The 23,162-nt window shown below is 32.6% G+C and overlaps 2 protein-coding genes across 2 annotated transcripts in view; one reads left to right on the top strand and one right to left on the bottom strand.

Annotated features, from left to right (window-relative positions):
- Galene (potassium two pore domain channel subfamily K member galene) overlaps nt 1-22,883 on the bottom strand; it is a 28,291-nt gene extending 5,408 nt beyond the window's left edge. The window contains exons 1-4 of the mRNA XM_076375111.1: nt 22,686-22,883; nt 21,034-21,153; nt 20,832-20,958; nt 541-667 (exon numbers count right to left, since the gene is read on the bottom strand). Of these exons, the coding sequence (XP_076231226.1) occupies nt 541-667; nt 20,832-20,958; nt 21,034-21,153; nt 22,686-22,883 (572 nt within the window). The remainder of the gene's footprint in view (nt 1-540; nt 668-20,831; nt 20,959-21,033; nt 21,154-22,685) is intronic.
- Nucleotides 14,094-20,539, top strand: LOC143188674 (uncharacterized). Its single transcript, XM_076393069.1, has 5 exons — nt 14,094-14,206; nt 17,081-17,263; nt 19,584-19,728; nt 19,802-19,897; nt 20,288-20,539. Exons 1-5 carry the CDS (start codon nt 14,094-14,096, stop codon nt 20,537-20,539), a joined length of 789 nt encoding a protein of 262 aa, XP_076249184.1.
- Nucleotides 22,884-23,162: the final 279 nt, after the last annotated feature.

Below are 23,162 nucleotides of genomic sequence, written 5' to 3'. Positions count from 1 at the left end.
AATGTTGTATCAATTGCTCATAATGATAATTGACGGCACTATAAAAATTGCTTAAATTAAATGAACTTAACTTTAATAAAAATTAACACAGTTTTTCTGCGTGAAATTTAAATCAGACTATCAAACGACTTCGTTTCTTAAAGAAAAGTTATGTTGTTAGGGAATGTATTGTATTAAAATTTGATGCTATTTGTTTTTCCAGACGAGCAGTTGGAAATTTAAGACAATCAATGATGAGGTGTTTAATGTCTCTACCCACTATATAATATTGCAAATATCACAATGAATAACTGAATATTTAACTCAAATCATAGACTAATATTCAAAGCAAAAATTAATAACCGCTTAAAGTCACTTTGTAAGCACTGTACTTTCATCTCATTTTTAATTACCTATTATATTACCGTACGACTTTCTTCTCTTTATATTTTTAAAAAGGTAGTAATCATCTTTAATTCAACTTCTTAGGAGGATATAACCTTGAAGGGGCAATATTTTTCGCTCTAGACGTAGAGTGTCAGATGCAGTACGTTTAATTACCTGAAACTCGACGCCATAATGTCGCCTATATTCGAGAGGCAGAGTAACATCAGGGGAATACCCACGATGGCGTAGAATATGGTCACGACTTTCCCGTTCTTAGTCTTCGGGGCGATGTGGCCGTATCCTGACAACCAGGAACGCTCGATTAGCCTTGCGTAATTTCCCGCTTGCGTAAAATGTAATTAGTCCGTAACTAAAACCTTAACTGTAAACTTAAGGCGAACTATCTTTGCTCAGACAATAATTACTTCCTTAATTTTTGTATCTAGTATTTTTGCATGTTTCTATTTCATTAGACTTCAAAATTTTCGCTAAATTTGGGTAAGTTTAAAGTAATGCTGTACTTTTAATGGAAATACAAAAAACCAGAATTAAAACCAGAAGTGTCAAGCAAGCTTATTCAGAATGAGAGAACTTACAAAATTTAGGAGTTTTAGTAAAAATAGTGGTTGTAATAGTTCTTCCATTAACCATACTTTTTGTGAACTATATCATATAGGAAAAAAACTAAAAATTTACTTTTAAAAGTAATTTACCTGATATAACGGAGGAATATCTTTTTTTCCTGGAAATACATATTACTCATTTTCTGCAACAAGTACATGACGAGACAGTTACGATTTTTCGAGAAATGAAGTAGGTTATAATTTTATTTCCCGGAAGAACCAGTTTTAATAATAAATCAAAAATAATTATTTTTTGAGTTGTCTCATTGCAGCAAGCAAGTGATATATGTGCATATTCTAGGTCATACTGCAAATATGACGAAAGGTAACATGAATATAAGAAGACTAATAATGTGGTTTCCTTTTGCAATATCTTGCCAGTTGTTAAACAAATAGTAGTTTTGAATCGTGAAGAAGGTACTAGCACAAGGTTAACAGTCGAAGTAATTGTCAAGGTTGCTTTAACCTCCTACGATTACGCAATGACCTTGAAAAAATGTTTGTCTCTCAGATCCCATCCGCGAATCTGGGTCAAGGTTGTCGGGATTCTGGTTTCAAGCAGCTCCTTCAATTGTCGAGTAGCATATTTCTCCGTTCATCGAACACCAATTTCTAGTCACTTCAAATTTCCTTGTTTTTATGTTGTAACGCTCTGAATTTCTTCTTCAAGTAATCAAACCACTCATACATTATAAACCGGAGAAAGTATTCAACGATTCGAAAAAGTAAAAAGCGAGAAAATAAATTGCATCCGCCGGATATGGACAAGGATCGATCGATCAAGCATAAAAGGGGAGTAGATGTCGAATGGTTAGTCTGATTTCGAATTGCAACTCGGCCACACGCTGTGTGCCTCTGTTCCATTGATTCTCCTTGTGTCTATGATACGGTTGTGCCACCAGATTTGAAATAACACATCGCAGTATTAATTTCTCCTAATTCTGTAATTTTTTTCTTTTTTTGTCTTCATATATTTTAGTGAAACTTTGATATAATTATAAATACATTACTAGTTTGATTTAAATACAGGATATTACGTTTGAGATAGATTCAGCTATATTTGAATTACATTTAATGTTCACTTAGCCTAAGTTTGTGTTAAATTTTGATTAAATGTACATTGCTATTCCAGTAATATGCTAGCCTTATACCAAATCTTAATTAAATCTGAATTAAGCTTACGTAAATTTGAACAAGAGAACAAGAAGAAAGGTACTATTAACTCCTTTATATGTAATTAAATTATACAGGGTTATTTGATCATTTTAATACAACCAGGCAGGAGGTAATTATACGTAAAAAGAAAAGGAAAACTATTGGTGTAACATTTTTTGTTCGAAGCTTCAGTTTTAAAAAAATTGATTTTGGAAACTGATCAGATAAGCACGCACCTGATTGTCATTCAGATAATGGGCGAATGACTGATTGTATAGATACGCAAGCGACTGACAAATAATGGTACGAGACAGTTCAAATCGATTGGCAGATTTTTTATTCTCTCACTACTAATTAATCATTACTGACTTTGTTTGATGGGAATATCCTGTAGTGGGATTTATGACATACGTTTCAAGCAATTGCTCTTTGTAGAAGACAATTACTTAGTTGACTCCAACAATCATTTTCCACATTTTCTGCATAACTTTCACTCGTTGCCTCCGACAAGAGCCAAACGTAACACATAGGTGGGAATTTCCAAAAGGTTGAGTAATTCATAGCATTGTTGACAGGTTGAAGTGACTAGGTCCCTAGAAAATCTAGGGTTCTGTTGCATAGGATCATCAGATATTCGCCTCAACGTCTTTTTCTAGTCATCATCAGGGTTGCTGGAGGAATCCCCTTTTTCTCGTTTGGGAGAAATAGGAGAAGGTAGTACGGGGTAGATCGGTAGGGTTTCTTCCGGTTCTTTCGCTCCACCGATTTACCGTACTACATTCTCCCACTCCCCTTCCAAACAGGAAAAAGGGAATGCCTCCAGCAACCCGGATGATGACTAGTAAAAGACGTTGAGGCGAATGCCTGACGATCCTATGCAACAGAATCCTAGATTTCCTCGGGACCTAGACATTGTCTCGTCATTCGAATGGTTTTGTAGCCCCAGAAAATAAATACCAATGTTCTTGTATCAAACTTTCAACGTTTGTTCTGCCTGTTTCAAAATAAATTGGACACTGCTTATTAACAATTAGTCAGCAAGGAGCAAAAGAAAACGCGTTTAAATTAAATTTCCATACCCCGTACACATTCATACTACTTTTGATATTGATAATATAAATATTATTGATCCTGAAAGGTTAAAGGTATGAAGGTTGGCTGTTACTGAAATTTTGATATTTTGACAACTACGCGTCAGTATTGGTAGTGGTGGGGATATTGGTGACTAAAATTTGAGATCCTCGAAATTTCTGCTAGTGGCAAAGTACCGCGGAGTGACCACTAATTTTTTCTCAATGGGCAGAGAGGGATGCATATTCGTACTGTTTCTTTTAAAAAAAGGTTTTACCATTCTTATAAACTGTTGCAATATTCACTCTAAAGTAATTAGAATAGATTTATCAATATCAGATTTATTATTGAATAAATTTATATGTTAGATTGCTCCCGATTTTTATTACATTGTTCTATTCATCGCTTGCGTTTTATATAACATTTTGAATAAAAAAAATTGCTATAGCTAAGCACACTCTTTCTTAGCTTTCATATTGTTTGAAACAAAATCAACAAAATATACAATAACTGAAATACATATTTCAAATACAATACAGAATGGTATGCACAGCGTGGTATCTTAAAGGCAACTAGCAGAATTTATAATTAATATGTATAATATATTGCAAAGTACTAATCATGTTCCGTTTCACAAAAACTTAATAAGATTAACAAAATTATTGTCAAACTAAATTGACAGTATTATTGATCGTGTGCGGACCCCATAAGAGCATAGACAGCTTTTTCTCCACAAAATTGTGAAAAGGTTAATCGACGAGGTTGCTAGCCAACGACTCGAGGAACATAAAAATCAGAGAAAGCGAATTACAGTCCCCTCGTAACTTCTTTGCTCGAGGGAAAAGTGAATTTCCTTACTAGCCGGTGCACCGGCACCACTGGAAATGACCTTGATCATTGAATTTTCTTTCGAAGATACTATTTGATCGTACCTTTTTCCTGGGAATAGAATTATACCGAGAACGAAGACGCGCCGAGTGTTCGACCATTTCCTTCCTTCGATCAAAGATTTCGTCCTAGAATCAGCCTCTGATACAATTTCCACTGCGTTTCCAAGTTGTGCAACGGTAATGCCACGTGAAAGAAAAGCGTAACTATTTTATATCCACAAGAAAAAATTAAAATTAACATACATTGTGTTAATATATAATATATTTTATATGTATCTTTCTTTTTATGTTTGAAAATAAATAACGTTTCACCTATTCAGTACTGTCGACGGATATATCCGCCAATATACACAGCGTTCCAGAACTGGTGATACAAGTGGAGAAGGGATAATTCCATAATGAAAAGTAAGTCGAAAACATACGATAAAATATTTTCAAATCATACTTTATTTTCGAGAAAATTCGCTTTGAATTTGAACATACGTTGAGTGTATCGAAATACAGTTTTAGGGTTTTGAGGGGTGAGCGGGAAAAGGGAAATGCTTCCAGTTCACCATAAAGACAGTTAATAGCCAGATCGTGAGTATTTCTCTTATCCCGTACACCAGCGATGCTCAAGTGTCTCTGAGGAATCACAGAATCGTTCGCGAGCTTTTTCAAAGCCGACTTTAGCAGCAGTAGAGTAGGGAGCCGTCGAAACCATTCTAAGACCGTTCTTCAAGGAGTGGGGGAATCGCTCGGGTTAGGCCGTTTGCGAGCGATTTTGAGCTTCTAAACCTGTACTACTGTATACTTGTACTCGATCGTAATTTAAACTCAATTTTCTCAAAAACGAAGAATGATTTGAAACAATTTTATTTTTATTTTTGACTTACCCTTTTACCTGAAATCACCTCCTTTCTACTTATGTCACTAGTTTTGGAACATGCTGTACATTATTAATCCGTACCAGAAAGGTTAAGTTAGGGTTTGAAATGGTTTTAGAAATATAGTAGAGACTTCCATTTTCGAACTGCTATTTCGTAGCCAGAAATCTTGACATTTAAACGGACGACGTAGATTTACATAGGTTCTTCCACAATTACTTGCTATTAATCGAACATGTATTCGTGAATGGTTACAAATAAAAACACGGAACGGATATACGCAATATAATGATACTCAATGTAAAGAGCAAGAAGAATCCATATGTTAAATGCTAATATCTAAACGTTCTATTATCAAATAGTCCTGATATTCAAATAAAATGTCTTCTAAGAAATGTGCTTTCTTTTATTACAGTTATATAATATTTAAATGTAAATAATACATATTTTTCTCTTTTTATAATATCAAATACACATATATCTTCTCGCCATAAAGATGATGATGAGAATATATTATATATATAAATTCTACGCAAAGTAAAACAATAAGAACCTGGTCTTATTGTCATTCGACGCATTTGAAAAAAAGATATTAATGAATGAGGACACAAAAAAGATGTAACTCTATAAAATTACTTATCTTGAGCAACTTATGTCGTTTAGTAGTCAAAAGAATATGCAATTGCTAAATATTGTAAAAGTTGTCAATTTTGTTGTTGAATAATCATAAATAATTATAAATCATAAAAATTTAATGATATCGGAGAAGTGATGGTTCTATATTCTAAACATTCCTGTATACATGGCTTTATTGTAGCTATTGCGTAATATTTATTGTATAAGGTGTTCAGTTACAAATGGACACAAATTTATAGGAAGTGATTTTATACAAATACGACCAAAATAGAAAATAAAGAAATTACATTTAAGCTCACATTAATCAAGTGGTACAGTAGTGTTACGACGCCAAATAGCCATATTTCATTATACTATAATGATCCACTTTACAAGTGCCATCACGTGAGAAGTAATCATCTGTGTTTTTTTACTTTAAATTTTGATGACAATATAATTATTTTTGTATTCAACAAACAATATTTTTAGTTTGTGCTGTAGTTTTATTTTTTCGAACGTCAGTACCGATGTTGCAATCAAATAAAAAGCCGTATACATATTTTAATGTACTGTAGTGGCTAATAGAATTACAACACTAGCTAAAAATAAGATCTGTTGAATATGAAAGTAATTATAATCCTGATAATTAAATACATCTAAATTGTTATAAATACCAAAATTTTGAATAAAACAAGGGAATACGGCCTTTAATAACTAACACAGACGATTAGTTCTTACGTTAGTCAAACCAAAAGCATCGGCACCTGCAAGGTAGTATATGCAAAGTTTAGCTGGCACAATCGATTAAATTTATTGGAGTTCTACGCATGGATACTTTAAATCGTGAGTATCATTTGGACCGTAGCTCAGTTCTAAAATTCAATGGTATTATCCTAATATAATGTTCGTACGACCTTTCGATTAAACCTAATTTCATCAAAATTAGTGCATCTGTTGCAGAGATCTCGCGATGAGATCCAGAAAAGTGTCACTTTCAACATCTTATTTTTAAGACTTTTTTCTCCCAAGACTGGAGAAGTACGCATGCCCGGATGTCCGTCACGCAAAGGCGCAAGTGCAACCATACATTATGCGAGGGATACCTGGCGCGGCAGATTACTAGTACTCGATGCCTCGATCTTACAAAATTAAAATTTCATCAATATTTAATCCATCCTTCTTTAATATCAACTGTAAACAGCCAATAATGTCGTCAATAATTTTCGATAGTGATGATATTAATTATTTTGTGCGGGTCCGGTACACAATACTTGCGTACAGGCTTAAAGAGGATAATAATATTAAACAAATTATGTGTTACTTTCATAGCGATAATAATTACTTTTCCATTGTAAATCAGTCGTATACTTTCAGTGTTTTAGCATGTGTATTACTTTAACACAAATCAATACTTAATCCACTTACACATAAGGAAAAAGAAAAATATACTTATTTTGCAGCCATTTATACAATTAATAATTTATTGACAACTACGTACTTTGCAACTCTTCAATTTCTGTTCTTTTAATGACTAGCAACATTGGATCTATTTCTCATTCAAGAATATCTTGTGGAACTTCATTAATCAAATTAAACAATTCCTTATATTATTAAATAAGTAGCTTTAATTTAAAAAAGTGTGTAGCATTTCTCCTTTAGGCTCAAATCAGCTTGATTAACAATAATCAAACATTTATTCAATGTCATAAAAAGGCGTGAAATCCTTCCATAAACTTTAAAGTGGTAAACAAAAGTACGCCAAGTATATGCAGTCTCTTGAAAAATCTACCCTATAGAATCCAACCTCCCACAAAGCATCAATCATTTGAAAAAACCAATTTAAGATATTAGGGCAAACAAATCCATTGAAATCATTGGAAAACGTCAAGTGCAGGAATTTAATCTTCTACCCAAACATTGCCAATATTGGAATCTCAACAAATATCACTTGTAATCTTATTTCTGTCACCTCATTGTGTCTCCCACTAAAAATATTTTTAACACTACTTGCACACGCTAGACGGAAATCGTGTTTCATCCTATGAAGTACACCTTCATTTTTATGACACGAAATCAACTTACAAAAGTCATTGCTTTCAGTAGCTTACTTGATTAAAAAATACTTGGCGGGCCCTTTTGTAAAGAAATTCAGTTGTTACAAACACAGAGTTACTACAGAAGAAGTAGACTCTTTTTATATTTTATACAAACCAAACTATTATAGGTATAAACAAACATATGTTACCTGGTTTTATGGCCAATATATTTAAGTTTATATTAATCGGTTATAGATGGTCTATCTGCACATCAAGGATGCAAATGCCAATGCGATAGTTTACTTGGGCAGGAATGACGATCTGGCGGCCCGCGAATTCGTTCAGTGTCTGTAGACCATATGAGAGTGACCCGTGGTGGAGAAAAAACTCCTTGCCCCTGACTATCCTTACTGCTACAAGAGAATTGTGTCGTCATTATTATAACTGAACTTCTTTACAAAAGGGTCCACCAAGTAGTTTTTAGTCAAATAAGCTATTAACTGTAGCATAGGCAATGACTTTTGTAAGTTAATTTCTTGTGATAAAATTGAAGGAGTGCTTCATAGGATGAGACATGATTTTGCGTGTAGCATGCGCAAATAGCGTCAAAAATATTTTTAGTGAGAGATACACTATAGCAGCAGAAATGAGATTAAAAGTGGTGTTTGTTGGGACTACAATATTGGCAATGTTTTGGTAGAAAATTAAATTATTGCGCTTGACGTTTTCCAATGTTTTCAATGGATTTGTTTGCCCTAACATCTTAAATTGGTTTTTTCAAATAATTGATGCTTTGTGGGAGATTGGTTTTTGTAGGGTAGATTTTTCAAGGGAACGCCCATACTTGGCGTGCTTTTATTTACTTTTTTAAGGTTTGGGGGGGGGGGGGGGGGGGGTATGTATATAGGGTGCTAAAAAAAAATGTTTCAAGACTTTAAGAACTTATAGTGCTCGGCTAGAGGAGTAAATGTCAGTGACATTTTATGGGGAGCGACTATAGTCGCCCGTAGTAACGAAAGGCTTAATATCTAAGACTATTTAATAACGTGAGTGAATTTTTCCATGATGCATTGAATGTAAATAAATTGATTGAGAGGTACGTTCAAGGTTATCAATACAAGATTATTAAATTACCATCAAGAAGGATTAGTTTATAAATAAATGAAAATTTAAGACAAGCCTTCTTTGTTACAGTAAATGTTCGACTTCCTTCTGTTGCAATGAAAAGCTCGCATCTACTAGACGTGCTATTAATACTAAATGAAACTCTCAATACTAAATGAAAACTGAAAATTTGTATTACTTTTGAAGCTATGAATTAATCTTTGTTGATGATAGTTTAATAATCTTGTTTTGACAACCTGGAAGGTACTTCTAAATTAATTCCTCTATTTACAGTCGATGCGTTGTGGAGAAACTCATTCACGGTATCGAATATACATACGTAGATATTAAAAGTCAATTTTTCGTCGAGAGGACTGACTTTAGGATCTATGTCGATACGACATTTTTCACTTCTCTCGCTGAGTACTATAAATCCTTAAAGTTTTGAAACATTGTTAAATTCCCTGTATTTAAAAATTCGTGAGATTCACCTGAAACATTCGACAAACCACCTGAGAAACAGTATTCGCAGCATAAAGTTCGTGGTAGAACAATGACTATCATGAATGTTCGAGTTAAGTGAGCAATATTTCACCGCATCTATGTAAAAGAAGTGGCTTTTCGTGGTAGTGATTATAACAACCATTGCTATTTTTAAATGTTTGTAATTAACAAAGGAAACACAATCGCAATTTTGTTATTTTTTATTTTCATTTTATTTTATTTTCACGTCTAAATTCACTTTCTATATTTTCCCCTAGATGCAATCCAACACTCTGACGCTAAAAATTTGAAGAGGCGTTCCTACAGATCAAAATAATCAAGAATGTCAAATTTGCATTTGAAGCTTCGTTTGTGAGTTATTAACTATTAAAAATGTGCATACATGCTCGTACAATTGTGCCTGAGTTGGGGACTTACACTACTGAGATCGTTGTGTCTGCCTTGGCTAATGTACGCATACACGGTGACAATTTTACTTATGTCTGTAATAATTAATAATTGAGATACGAAGCCTACAACGAAATTTCCTCATCCTTGATTTTCGACATGTAGATAAAATTATCCCTTGAAAATTTCATCACCTATTAGACATTCTTTGGAACTTCTGATAGTTACAGAGATCCAACATAATAATAGTTATAAAGGTCCAACATAATAATGTAATCGTTATAATTTATAATTATAAAAAGTTCGAATTTATATCGTTTTCTATTAACGTAGTACAGTTTCCTCAAATTTTGAATGTCTATTGTATCCATAGAGGTCTCATATCAATTTCAAAATTGTTCTCCTATTCACTTTAAAGGGATTGAAACCTCTAGATGTCCGAAATTATGACACTTCATTTAATAAAACTAAGAGACATCATCTAGTTGTAAAAAAAGTTTCGAATTTTGAGCTCATGAAACTTTAAGTCTGGACAAAGATTAGGATGAAAGAATTGCTCTCTTTGTATATTGCAAGTACCACGGCACTGTCATAAACAAAAATGACTCGTTTAATATTCTATTTTCAGTTCCTGTTTAAATAATTAAAGTAATTAAATTTATTTGATTAATCTTACTTTGATGGAATTGGAAAAGAAAAAATATCTAATATGTAACTTATGTTGAAAGTATTCAAGTAGTTTATGTAGAATTGTTTTTTCTATAGGTATTTTGGTCGTTTTTATAATTAAAAAACGAATTTTCGAATATTTTTTGGTATGAATTGATCCAGTACAAATAAGGAGTAGGAGAGATTATCATATTGTTATTTACAGATGTTTAATAATACAGAGATGCGTGATTTTGATTACGCTTTCCCAATTCATACGTGAAACTCTTGATAAAGAATTCCATGACTCGTCTCAGGAATTGTAATAGAGAAATTAAAACAGATAAAAAGATTTTCAAAATATGAAAATTGAAGAAATTCGAAATTATAAATATTAGAAAATTTTAACATTTTAATTGTTGAGCACTGAAATATTGAAGTGATATAAAATTGTGTATTTGCATATTAGGAAATTAAGGTTATTTGAATATTAGGGTATTTAAAAATTTGAGTATTTAAATAGTAGTACATCTGAAATATTAAGTAGGCATTTAAATATTAGAATATCTCCAGATTTTTTAATTAGAGATGTCCAATCGGAGAGGATGAAAGAGATAGCGGGTTTGTGCGATTATAATTTGGGATAAAAATCATAAGTATAATCAGATACTTCTGTATAAATACCCTTTTTAAACAGTCAAAACAGTGAAATAGTTTCGCAGGAATGTTATTTTTCAAAACACGATGAAAGTTTCTTTTTATGTTATAGTATCCTTTTAATACACATACCTAATTCCTTAAAACATTACATTAGAAAAATCATTTCTACAAAGAGTTTTACTTGAAACATTAACAATTTAAAAGTTCAAAATTCTCAGGTCTAATAATAATAATTTATACAATTAATATAGCATTCATGAAGTTTTTTAGTAGTATTAACACTTAACCGTCCGATTCTTTCAGAGCAAAATGTAAGTGTACGGTCGGCAAAATTATGTATATTGTAGAAGTTGTATTTTTTCTAGAAATATTAAAGTATTTCTCGTACAAGACATTATTTTTTAACAAAATTTTGTTAAAATGTGAAGAATCCATGAAACTTACAAAATATATCATATTTGTGAAACACAGTAATGTGCTGCTGGACGGTTAAGTGTTAAAATAATAAGTTTTAAATTAATAGCACCAAGTTATGGATATTAAGCTAAAAATGTTTGAAATTATTCAAAGAATGTTTAACAGATACACCTATAACCAATATAAAATCAGAATTAAATCGATATTGAAACTGTAAAAAAACTATACAAAATGATATCTTCGCTTGTGCCCTCATAACAGTTACAGACAGTGCTACTTCTTCGATGCTGCTTTGAGAGCTGAAATCGACATTACAACAAGTTTCTCGTCCCTGGTTTAAATCGATAAAATCTCGAAGCAGTTCCAGAGATTCGATTCGCGCCAGGAAATCCACTTCTACGATTTTCAGCCTGTTAATTCGTCAGACATGCTTTCCAACTTGCGAATAGGAACGATTACAAGCGGAAGGAAGGTTCGGAGTCATTACCGTCTCCTGTATTGCGCAAACAATACAAGAACGTTCCGATTATTGTAACCCACGATCGAGGTCGCATCTGGCGTTTTTACGTAAAAAATTGTCATCTTCGTTAGTCATTCTCGTTTACCTACGAACAATGCAAACATTACACGTCTCGTCTTATGTCATTTCACTTGATTTTATTCAAAGAAAGAGGCCAGAGAGAGGACCACCTGCAATCGGTCGCTCCCCTCTCCGAGACCACGGATTTTCCCAGATCGAAGGACAAGTACGAGAAAGAATGGGTCCACGTAATCCTCCCACTTTTCGCTGACTACCTCATTACGTCCACGCACTGGGTGCCTATCTGTAGATATTTGCCATTTATCGTTGCGTGTTCCACGACAATACAGAAAGTAATTCGTGTCAATGTTATTCCACTGCATCGCAGAATATCTTCTTTTAAATGGAGACCTCGAGATTTTGGGTGAACCAAGGTTGTTCGTCCTGAGGTTACAAGGAAGATCTAATCTTGTTGAAATTTAATGTTGAACGCTGTCTGAAATGTTCGAAGGGGAAGTATCAATGGGAGGAAGAGTCCAAGGCTACTGAATTCATTATGTTGGGCCTCGTCTGGCTTCTATTGGAACATGCTCTTCACCTTTTAAGTGTCGGTCATTCACCTCGAGATGTGGTCGTGCCAACTTGGCTTGGACCAACTGTTAATATAATTATGTTGATTTATTAATGATATTGTGTGAAACTTATTTTAAGATCAGCGTGAAAGAAATCATTTCTAGGAGAACCACTTTCCCCGTATATAAGTTGTGTGCCAAGACCTTTCAAAATATTCGGACTGATAAGTTGTACAGTAGACTTAGTGAAACGATTTTCCTGAATGTATGATTTACTGCACCTCTATCGAAATCTTACCTATTATTTAAATCATTCGCAAATGCTATCCTGATTATTCCAGTTACAGTCAGTGTTGTGTAAACGCAATGTGTGTGTATATTGTACTTTAAACTCACGAAAACGGAAGAATAAATAGTATATATAACTTCTGGGTGGAAAAAATACGCGATTGAAGTTCAACTTGATGGAATTGTATACGCAAACAACTTCTTAAAATTTCTGTTAATAACTGATACTGATAGCTCGACAGAATTAGGTTCTACAAGAGTTAAGTAAACATTTATATTAATTGAACCAGTAAAAGTAACCCTTAGCTGGTCATTTATGCTAATTCAAGTTTTTATACTTGACATAAGAAATGTTCATGGGTAACTTACAGAAATGAGAAAGAAGAAAAATTGTGAATTTTCTGTATCCTATTATTGATATTACATTTTTCATAATAAAACCGTAGAAATCTTCCTACCCTATGTTATAGTACTAACACAATACCAAATGAAGAAGAAAGGTGTAGGTACTGAAACACAATAAAAAACAGATACTTCCTTTTGATTTTATTTTTTAAAAGGTTATCTTTAAAAGAAAAAACTGTCCTCTGTTTTAATAGTGATCTGTGTACAATGGCTCAAAAGTTTGGAATTGGTTTCTAAATTACGAAAGTGAAAATTACTTTGTTCAATTCACAATTTAAGTACCAGTAGTTACTTTGATTAATTTATTACATTCTCTTAATATAAAGAAAATTGTAATTACCGTAAAAATAATAGCTTCGGGCTAAATGTATATTTGCTATATACTATATGTACCTAATTCGAATGAGAGTTAGCAAATGATTTCAAACTTTTGATCGATAGGTACTTAACTAAAATACTCAAACGAGAGCACTAGAAAGGTAAGCTTATTCACTCTAAATAATTCTAAGATATAAGTACATTAACAAATTTATAATAGTGGCGCAATTTGATGGGCTTTATCTGAGCGATCCAATTACATGAATTGTCCTTTGTCCCTAATATGTCTGAATAAACGGAGTTCTACTGCACCGTTTCTGGCGCTCATCCTATTTCTGCAGGTTTCCCAATTTCAGTGACCGAAATTACCGTGGATAGGGTTGGCTCTCTTTGAAGGGTGAATCAACCCAGAGGAAAACTGTTGATCCGAGATTGCTATCGAAGGGACCTCGAAGTGAGCCACACGGTGCGTTCACCTTCCAACGGTGCATATATAAAGAAGCGATTCACTTTCACTATCGTTTAGTCGTATACCAGTGATATTCGGCGCTGTGAAGCTGACCAATAGCACCATCGTCGGTAGTCTTTATTGGAATCCCAACTACCACTGTTCTCGTCGATGACCGAAATTTCGTGCGATCCAGCGACATGAAGTCCTTGATTCCTATCTGTTGCATCACGTTCATCGTTGTCGCAGTACACTCCGAAAATGATGGATGGGTTTGGAAGGATGTCGAACAGAAAAGCGAGGCAGATAAAAGGTGCGCATCATTTAGAGTGCTTTTTTGGTCTTGAATAGCTTTTCGATTTTCTGGTTATTTCTTTTTCCTCACTTTTCAACTGTCTGTCGCTATTTATTAACGTTTGTCAATGGCTACCAGTTTTAATTATTGAATACTTGTAGTTATCGGTTGTGAATACTGGTTATGAGATTTGAAGAAATGCTGTTAATGAGAGTTAATAGTTACGAGTAAATATTGGAACCTAATTTTGAATATTTATCAGTGACTATCTGTATGTACTAATAACTATAAATAGTTTCTGATGATTAACAAATAATTTTAATAGATATATTGATAAGTATAAATAACTTTCTTAATTATCAATGGCTGTAATCAATGTGTGCAGTCGGTGGAAAGACTCGAAGAAGGTACGCAAAAAATGGCTGCTGTAACTCTTTCCAGTCTGCGCAAAGGGCGTAACGAAAGAAGATGCCTTAGACGGCCTGATTACCACTGACCGAAATTGCGATCACCCAGTACGAAATCACACCCTACCTTTTTAAAGCCTTACCACCGACTACATTAACCCATTAGCCAATAATTATTAAAATTATTTCTATATATTATTATATCTATCACGTAACTGTATCACCTGAATTTTTTTTCTTTTTGTAAACTATTTCTTGTATGAAAAAATGTTTCAAATAAAAGTTGATTGGTATCGAGAGTATACTCCTCTTTGGTATGCTGCTCTCGATACCAGACAACTTTCGTTAGAATTATTTTTTAATACAACAAATGATTTACAAGAAAATTCAGGTGATACGGTTGCATGACTCACCCTGTACATAATTCTCTATGGTATTTCTTCTTCTTAAATATTGGTAACCATAAATAATTAATTATTAATAACTATAAGGGTTTATTAATATTTATTAGCCACTATCAATAACTACGAATTAATAGTATTATTAATGAATATCATTAATGTTGATAACTATCTATTCTATTATAACAAGCAACCTATTACAATTAACACGTTCACTATCAATTATTAAATGTACTGTTATCACGTTATCAGTTACATTTACGAAATCTATCATACATGCTTTATTTAACTGGGTATGCCTACTTGGAAGCATCCATTTTAGTCGATTTTACAAATTATTACAATGTAAGTTTCGTGTGATTATCTATATTATTACCTAAGTTATTGCATGTTGCATATACCTACAGTAGAAAAATCAAAGATGATACATAGTGTTGTTAATTAATATGAGTGCAATTACCGTCCGAACTAGAATAAAGTAAAAAAATATATTCTGGCAAAATTCCAGTTAACATTTTTTTCTGGTCATTTCTTTGGAGACAAAAAGATTATTGCAGATATGGACATAATTCTATTTCAGAAGATAATTAATCGGGTATGTATTCTACATGTGTGTAAAATTTAAAGAATGTCGAAGCAAACTATTATTAAAATATCATAGCAATTATTCAAAACGATACACGCCGAAAAATGTGCAATAACTTGAATAATAATAAAGATAATTCCATGAATATACACTGTGTTATCTGGAAAAATGATTAAACATTTAAGAAATATTTTTAAATTTTGGGTTTGTAATTCGGTATAGTCTGGTATAAGTATAATAATTGCTTATTATAAAAATCATCAAAAAATCAATGCCAATAAGTCGAAATACCTCCTTATTAATTAATTATTACTTTTTACGTGAATATATACTGATACCCACATCTTTAATTTCTGTACGCTGTCCAAATAGCTGTTACGTATCAGGCTATTCCACGTACAACGTATAGATTCATTTATATACTAATGATAATGATGTTTATACATATTTATAAAAGGGTGGTTGGAAAATTAGTAGACAGATGAGGAACAGATGATTATAGAATTATTCTTATCGTTAATAAGAAGGTACATAAGAAGGGCGTTGAAAATATTACATAGTTAAAGAAAAAAATTATAGAAGTATTTAAAAAGTTAAAAAGCGAGAGTACATTACAATCTGGTCAGTAATCTTCCATTCGTTGAGCAGAGTTATGTATACAGCAACTGAGGCAAACATATTTAAAAATTTATAAAAATCAATGATCTATAAATAATCATTTTTATTACTTGAATCACTTCAAGTAAGGGAATGACACACATAAGCCGTACTCATTCTTAATTACAGGTATGTCGGACAGATTTTCAAAATCGATTTTATTGAAAATAAAGATTCTACTAAAAAAAAGATTCTACTAAACTTTTTCTTACTTTTTTACGTACTACGATTACCATCCTATCGTATCCTGTATACATTATATGTATATAGGTGATTGTTAATTATAAATACATTATTTTATTTCATATTTTTCAAAAAGAGAATAATATGTAGTATTTAAGACCTAAAATTCAGTAAATTGTACGTAAATGAAATTGGTATCGTGAAAGCATTGAAATTAAAATTAAACTTCGGTTTAAATTAACTCGAATAGGTCACAACAAGGAAAAAATAATTAAATCTTTCCTGCCTATTACACAAAATTGACAAAGCATACATTGATTTACTCAAACAGGGCACAAGGGAAAAATAATTAAATCTTTGCTTACCTATCATACAAAAGTAACAAAACATATACTAATTTGCTTGAATAGGGCATAGAGGAAAAATAATTAAATCTCTGCCTGTCTATCAAAAAAAAACCAATACATTAACTAGTTAGTTAATTTCATACTATACTCATTAACTGGATAGTTAATTTTATACTATACTTTTATACTATACTCATGTAACTTATTACGTAAAGCCAAAACTCGAAGCGCCGTCAAGAATTCTTAAAACTCTTCTTTGTGCGCTTCATACAATAAAAAGTGGTCTACATATTTGCGTTCTCGACTTATAGGTATTTGGTAAACGAGAATCTAGATGATTTCGACAACAACAGACCTTTGACAGGATTTAGACCACAAAACGCCGGACCTTACGGTCCTAACAGTAGACCCATTGTACCTGCATCATATCCTGGCAACAAAGGAACGCCACCAGTTCTTGTCGGACCGGGTGGGCCAACAGGCATTGTGAAAAGGTATTCACATCTTTTTCGTTAGCTTCCAACCCAGTAACTTTGTTTCGACGTTTGCTTCCCGATTTTATTGGTTTTATATAATACGTATCATTAGAGATTATTCATATGAAAGCAGTCTGTGGAAAACTGCTCTGTGAAAAGCTGATATAATCCGTTTAGAAAATTTAGAATTTATAAATTCACAGAATTAGTGAACATCCATTCTGTGTAATTTTATTACATCTCTACTTTAAAGAAATGCGCTAAGGGAAACAGAAGGAAAACGAAACAGAAAAGGAGTGTTATATAATAATATATGTAATATATATTATTAATATATATTATTACATATATTATATATATATTTGAATATAATTTTATATATATATAAAACTTGGTATAAATAAAACTTAATGGAAGGAGATAAAAAATGTTATAAAAATTTATTCATTAGAATTAATAAGTCGGAAAAGTAAGGAAGTTGCAATTCGTAGGAAACGAGAAATTGTTATCCAGTATCGACCAACAATTTAATTAGCAAATTTTTACATTTAAATGATTAATAATATTAATAAAAGGACTTTCAAATGTTATAGTTGCATTCGAACTGTATTTTTACATACACCACGAGTAAAATAATTAATATTCTTTTGGTCGATGCATTTAACTTGTACCTAACCGTCACATTCCATACACTGCATCCAATTTTCATCAAATAATTCCTTACAAACAATACACTGAGTGACTTTTTCATTAAAATGTGATCTCCTGTTTATTACATTACCGCAGCTTTTTTATTTGTATCTTCCCCTAACTTCCTTCTTTTATTTTTTCAGATTTTCCTAATTATTGTTTCTCAGCTTTTCTCTTCTCTCCTCTTGCTTTTCCTTTTTTTCACTTTTCCTTAACTCACTTCTAGCTCTTCTTTTATTTACATTTACCTTCTTTTTAAATCAATTCCTTTTTTCCTTCAAGTTTATTTATAAAATTGTTGAAGTTATAACGTTAGTTTGTTGCGTTTGTTTTTTCCTTTTTTGTCTTTGCTTCTAAAACTTCATTTCTAGGAACTTAAAGCATCATCTGATTTAGTTTCGGTTACCGATAGATTGAATTTACAGATAAGAAAGAATTTGATGTATATTGGTTAATAGTCGGTTGGTCGATACTAGACAATAAACATGTGAAAACTTTTTAGATTATGGTGTATTAATCTATAAAGAAGATTCCAAAGCAAGAGCTCTTCATTATACTTGAAAGATTAAACATAGTATACATTAAAAAACTAATTCGTTTATTTACTTGAGATTACACACTGACTATCAATGAAGATGTTCATATCTCACAAAATCGAGAACAGTCGAGTAACTAATACGGCTCAGAACTATTTTAAAAATATATCAGCTATATTTATTTGTTTTCCTAAACAATAGCGCTGTTCTCTGTTGAAAAAAAAACCGATAATTAATTTTGGTTGATACTGTAAGCTGGTCGGTATTGCATGACACTTTCCTAAGACTTGTCTACTTTGTATACAGTAATGGTGACCAAATCTTATTGTGTTGGACGCCCTTGTACAATAGTACAAGTTGTTTAACAAGTATTAGAAACTTTAAAGGGTAATTCTACATGCCAAAATAGAATAAAAATAAAAAATGACGATATTATTTTTGGGGCTTCGTGTCCGAGTTATTAATTATTTCAAAGTAGAAATTTATTCTACTGCTGGTTTACTTATGAGGTCAGACGTATCAGTATCAGTAGAATTTTAGGTCTATTTTTACAGTTAATTACTCAACCCGAAACCATTCTTGAGTTTTGTTCTAGCTTGACGTCCAGAATTATGCTTTAAATTTTGTTTCACCTTTAGCTAAATACCCTGTACTGTAGTTAAAATATTGTGGTAAATGTCATTGTTATATTGGATCAAAATTTGTAGAGGTACATTTGTTGTAGAAACAAAGGCGAAAGGCTATCTTCCATATAAAATAGGTATATTAAAAATTAATTTTAATAATCTGGACTGATCTGGTTTGATCATTATTGCTATACAGTAAAGAAAAATTGAAATCTTTTATTTACAATAAAGAGCAACATAGAAATGATTTGCGACGGTGCAAATATTTGATCTCCCCTTTTAAGAGCGCAATTCATATGTGTTGATTTTAATAAATCAATGGATAAATGTTATTTAATAATTGTTTCTTCGAAAGAAAGTTTCATTGGAATGTTAGTCAATATACTATGAGCGAATTTCTCCCAAAGCCTAATCGACATAAAAGTCAACCACAGAAAAAACAGTGTTATTGATGATTCATAATTGATTATATGTCGATCTTTTTAGGCCTCCTTATGCTGAGAATATCGACAACGGCTATTTAGATTCCGGTTTCGTGCCATCCTGGGTCAGGGACGACCCTCGATACCGAGAATACGATACTTGCAGGTGTAGATACAGCTTCAATTGCCCATCCACGGGATTAAAATTCGTGAGTATCAGAATAGAAATAAACTCACTCTCATTATCAGTATAAAAAAATGATTTCTTCCACAATTTTTCAGGGGAGTTGTTCGAAGGACAAGGTCTACTGTTGCTTCAATAGTAGGAAGTATCCAGCCTTGGTTTCTGGCCAATATGGCGGCGGACCGTCGTACCCGGTAGGTTGTAAAGTAATTCAAAATGGAAACGAGAAAATCATTAGAAACTGAAATTAAATTTTTTTGACAAAACGAAGTTAACTCTGAAAACCAGTTCTGTATTCCAATTGTATCAATGTGTATAGATAGTACTGTTTGTATTAACGATGTCCATATATTTGTATACTCATTGGTTTGTTTATTAGGAACTGTTTCGGTGAGCTTTACAATCAGGGCTATATTGTAATTATCATGATAATCTCTGCATGATCAATTATTTGTATTATCAAGTGAATCAAAAAGTCAATTCGCCTGTTACAATCATGACATGTATTCATGGTTTTATGTACACGCATTTCCCCTTTTGTGGACATAACTAGTTACAATCAAAATTTTCCATATTCATTTTAGGGTTATCCCAACAAGTATGGGCCAGTAAACTTTGGCCAATCGCCAAATTATTATGGCAATCGGAGACCTCCAGGGAGCTTTTATCCTGGTAACAGGTACCCTTCTGGAAATTATCCAGGAGAAAATATTAATTTCTTCTCAAGACCACAGGGCAACTCTTATGGATCACCCTACGACTACGATGACATTGAAATATTTAGTCGATCTTTAAAGAAAAATCAAACGAAAACTGAGGCTAGTGAGAAAGCTTAATGATTATGTTTGATTGTAGGAAATATACGCAAATATTTGTTGTCAAACTAATTTAATTAAGCATTCCTAAGTATGTTGGTTATATTAGTCGACTAATTTTGAGTTTTATCAATTTGTCCATATTTGGAAACTTATAGCCTGATACTTCGACGAAAATACCAAAGACAATCAAAATGTTCTGGGCTAGTAGCCGAAAATTGTATTAATAAAGAGTCCAGTATCTCGTATGATATGTAGGAAATTCTTAGTTTTATCAGAAAACAGTTTGGTGACTTCTATAATTTGAGCTCACCAATCGTCGTGATGACCACAATTGAATAAAACAGAGCTCCAGCAAATGTCCACTGGATATCGTCTTCGCCTTCTCTGCCATCCCAGCCTTCCTTTTCCATCATCCATATGAGATTATTTTCGAAATTCTGTAGAGTAATAATTACGGAGTCTCCAGTGTTTACTATGAACATTTATAAATGTATATTCGTTTATAAATATACCTTTAATTCGGAGATCGCTTTATCCGTCCAATTTTCACGGATCAAGACTTCGACATCTTTGGTAATCTTCCAAAGGTGTTCTGTTATGTTTCCTCTGATATCTTTGATACTTTTTTTTACCTGTTATAATTAAGATAAATGACAATGAAGGAAATTGGTAATAAATATAATGCAATTCTTTAGTAGAATGTTTTGCAATATGATATACTGCCTTGTAATTGCCCAACGTAGATACACTTAATAAGTGCGACAAATGATCCCTTAATGACTATCCTACAACAGCGATCGGTAAACTGCGAATATTTGTGCAAATTCGTATTTTTATAGACAAAATAGAGTCTTGATTAACAGGTCTTCCATTATTTACGATTTCTTTTATTCAGTGTAGTGCATCTTGAATGCACTAATGGTATAAGTAAGATAAAAGACCCACATCTTTATTTTGCTGAAAGCCTTTCTAAATGGATTTTCATTAATACATGTTATGCCTAGATACCTAAGGATGCTGCTAGTACGAGTTGTGTATCAAAAATTTGACCAGCAAATGGACTATTAACAATAAATTAAGAATTATACTCTGACCACCACAATCATTCGATTGCAATACAATTGAGAAATCTTATGGCGAAGTTCGTCGTAAAATGCGAGAAAAGCGTAAAAGCTTGCAAAAGTACCTGTGAACTTATCTATAAAACGTTTGAAACAGCACTCAAGAAACAACGTTAAATAAAATAATTGCTACATTCTTTCTAACAGTTAATGGCGTTGTTACTCGACGAGACGAACAAAGTGGTACTACTTTTCGTCACTTTTTTAGTAGGATTGTTAATGTATAATTCATGTTATTTCTTTCAGATGTTAATCACATTTATTCCTATGAATGAATAATGTCATAAATGCATAAAGATACATAGCCTAATCATCATCAAATAAAGTATTGGACGTATCACAATATTGTTTAGAAAAATGTTCAATGTATCTTCTTAATAATTATTGTAATCGTTCTCACAGTACTTTTGCGGATAAAAAATATGCCATCATTACAAGATTCAATTAAAGCTATAAATGTTCTACTTATCTTCCACCAAATATTCAAGTATTTATGGACAATGAATTATGAAACATAAACTCAATAGCAACAGGTTTTACTAATGAATTATGTTTTGTTTACAATATACACAAGCTGTCGTCTTTAGGGTGCGGCCATACAGACAGAAAGTGACAGAGCGTCAGGCTGGTAATTTATAAATACATTAAAACTATGTGACAGCCATAAAGATTATAAAATTAAGTCTGCCACACATAATATATGGGAAGTAGTAGAAAAACAGTATAGTTATAGAAGTAAAAAGTATATTTATTGCTTACTGTTCTGTCGCTCTGCCGCTTAAATTACGTTTACATTAGGCAACTGTTTGTCAGGCAACTAAGTTGATCAACCTAAAGCTGATCAAAATTGTCTTTTCAGCTTAGTTGAAATTGGATTTACATGGACAAATTTGTACAACTTCAAGTTGATCAACTTAGTTGCCTGACCAAATGTGGCCTCATGTAAACGTACCTTTACCGTCTATATGGCCGCACCCTTGTCCATTCATTAATTACACTACAATATATATTATTTAATAAGAATATTAATAATAAAAAAATACCTCTTTTTCATGGCCTGCTTCGAGTGCCTCAAAGGCATAAGCACCAATCACACAGTACACCACAACTAACGAAACTAACGATACGTGGGAGAAAACGCATCTAAAGAATTTCCAGAGGAAACGCAGAAATCGGATGCATTTGGAGGGCTTCCGTGTTTCGACTACCAAATCGAACGTCTCTTGTCGCGAACGCGGCATCGTACTTTCCGTTTTAATGCACAGTCTCCTCTTAAAACTTTCTCTCTTCACGTCTCCATAGTTGCTCTTCGAATCTTCCTCCTCTTATTCCGATTTTTCAATATTTTCCGCGTCATGTAGTTACACTCTATCAATTCTCGAACACTCGAGGAAACAAGCACGTGTACTCGGCTCAGACTTGTTTTAATTACTTGAACGATCGACAGTTCATGGTTTTACGTTCGCGTTAACGTCCGTACGTAATCGTCTGACATATTGGTTTGGCAAATGGTACACTCA

The sequence above is a fragment of the Calliopsis andreniformis genome, chromosome 3 (genome assembly GCF_051401765.1).
Source record: "Calliopsis andreniformis isolate RMS-2024a chromosome 3, iyCalAndr_principal, whole genome shotgun sequence".
In the NCBI taxonomy this organism is placed as follows: Eukaryota; Metazoa; Arthropoda; class Insecta; order Hymenoptera; family Andrenidae; genus Calliopsis; species Calliopsis andreniformis.
This window is presented reverse-complemented; position numbering and strand designations above follow the sequence as displayed.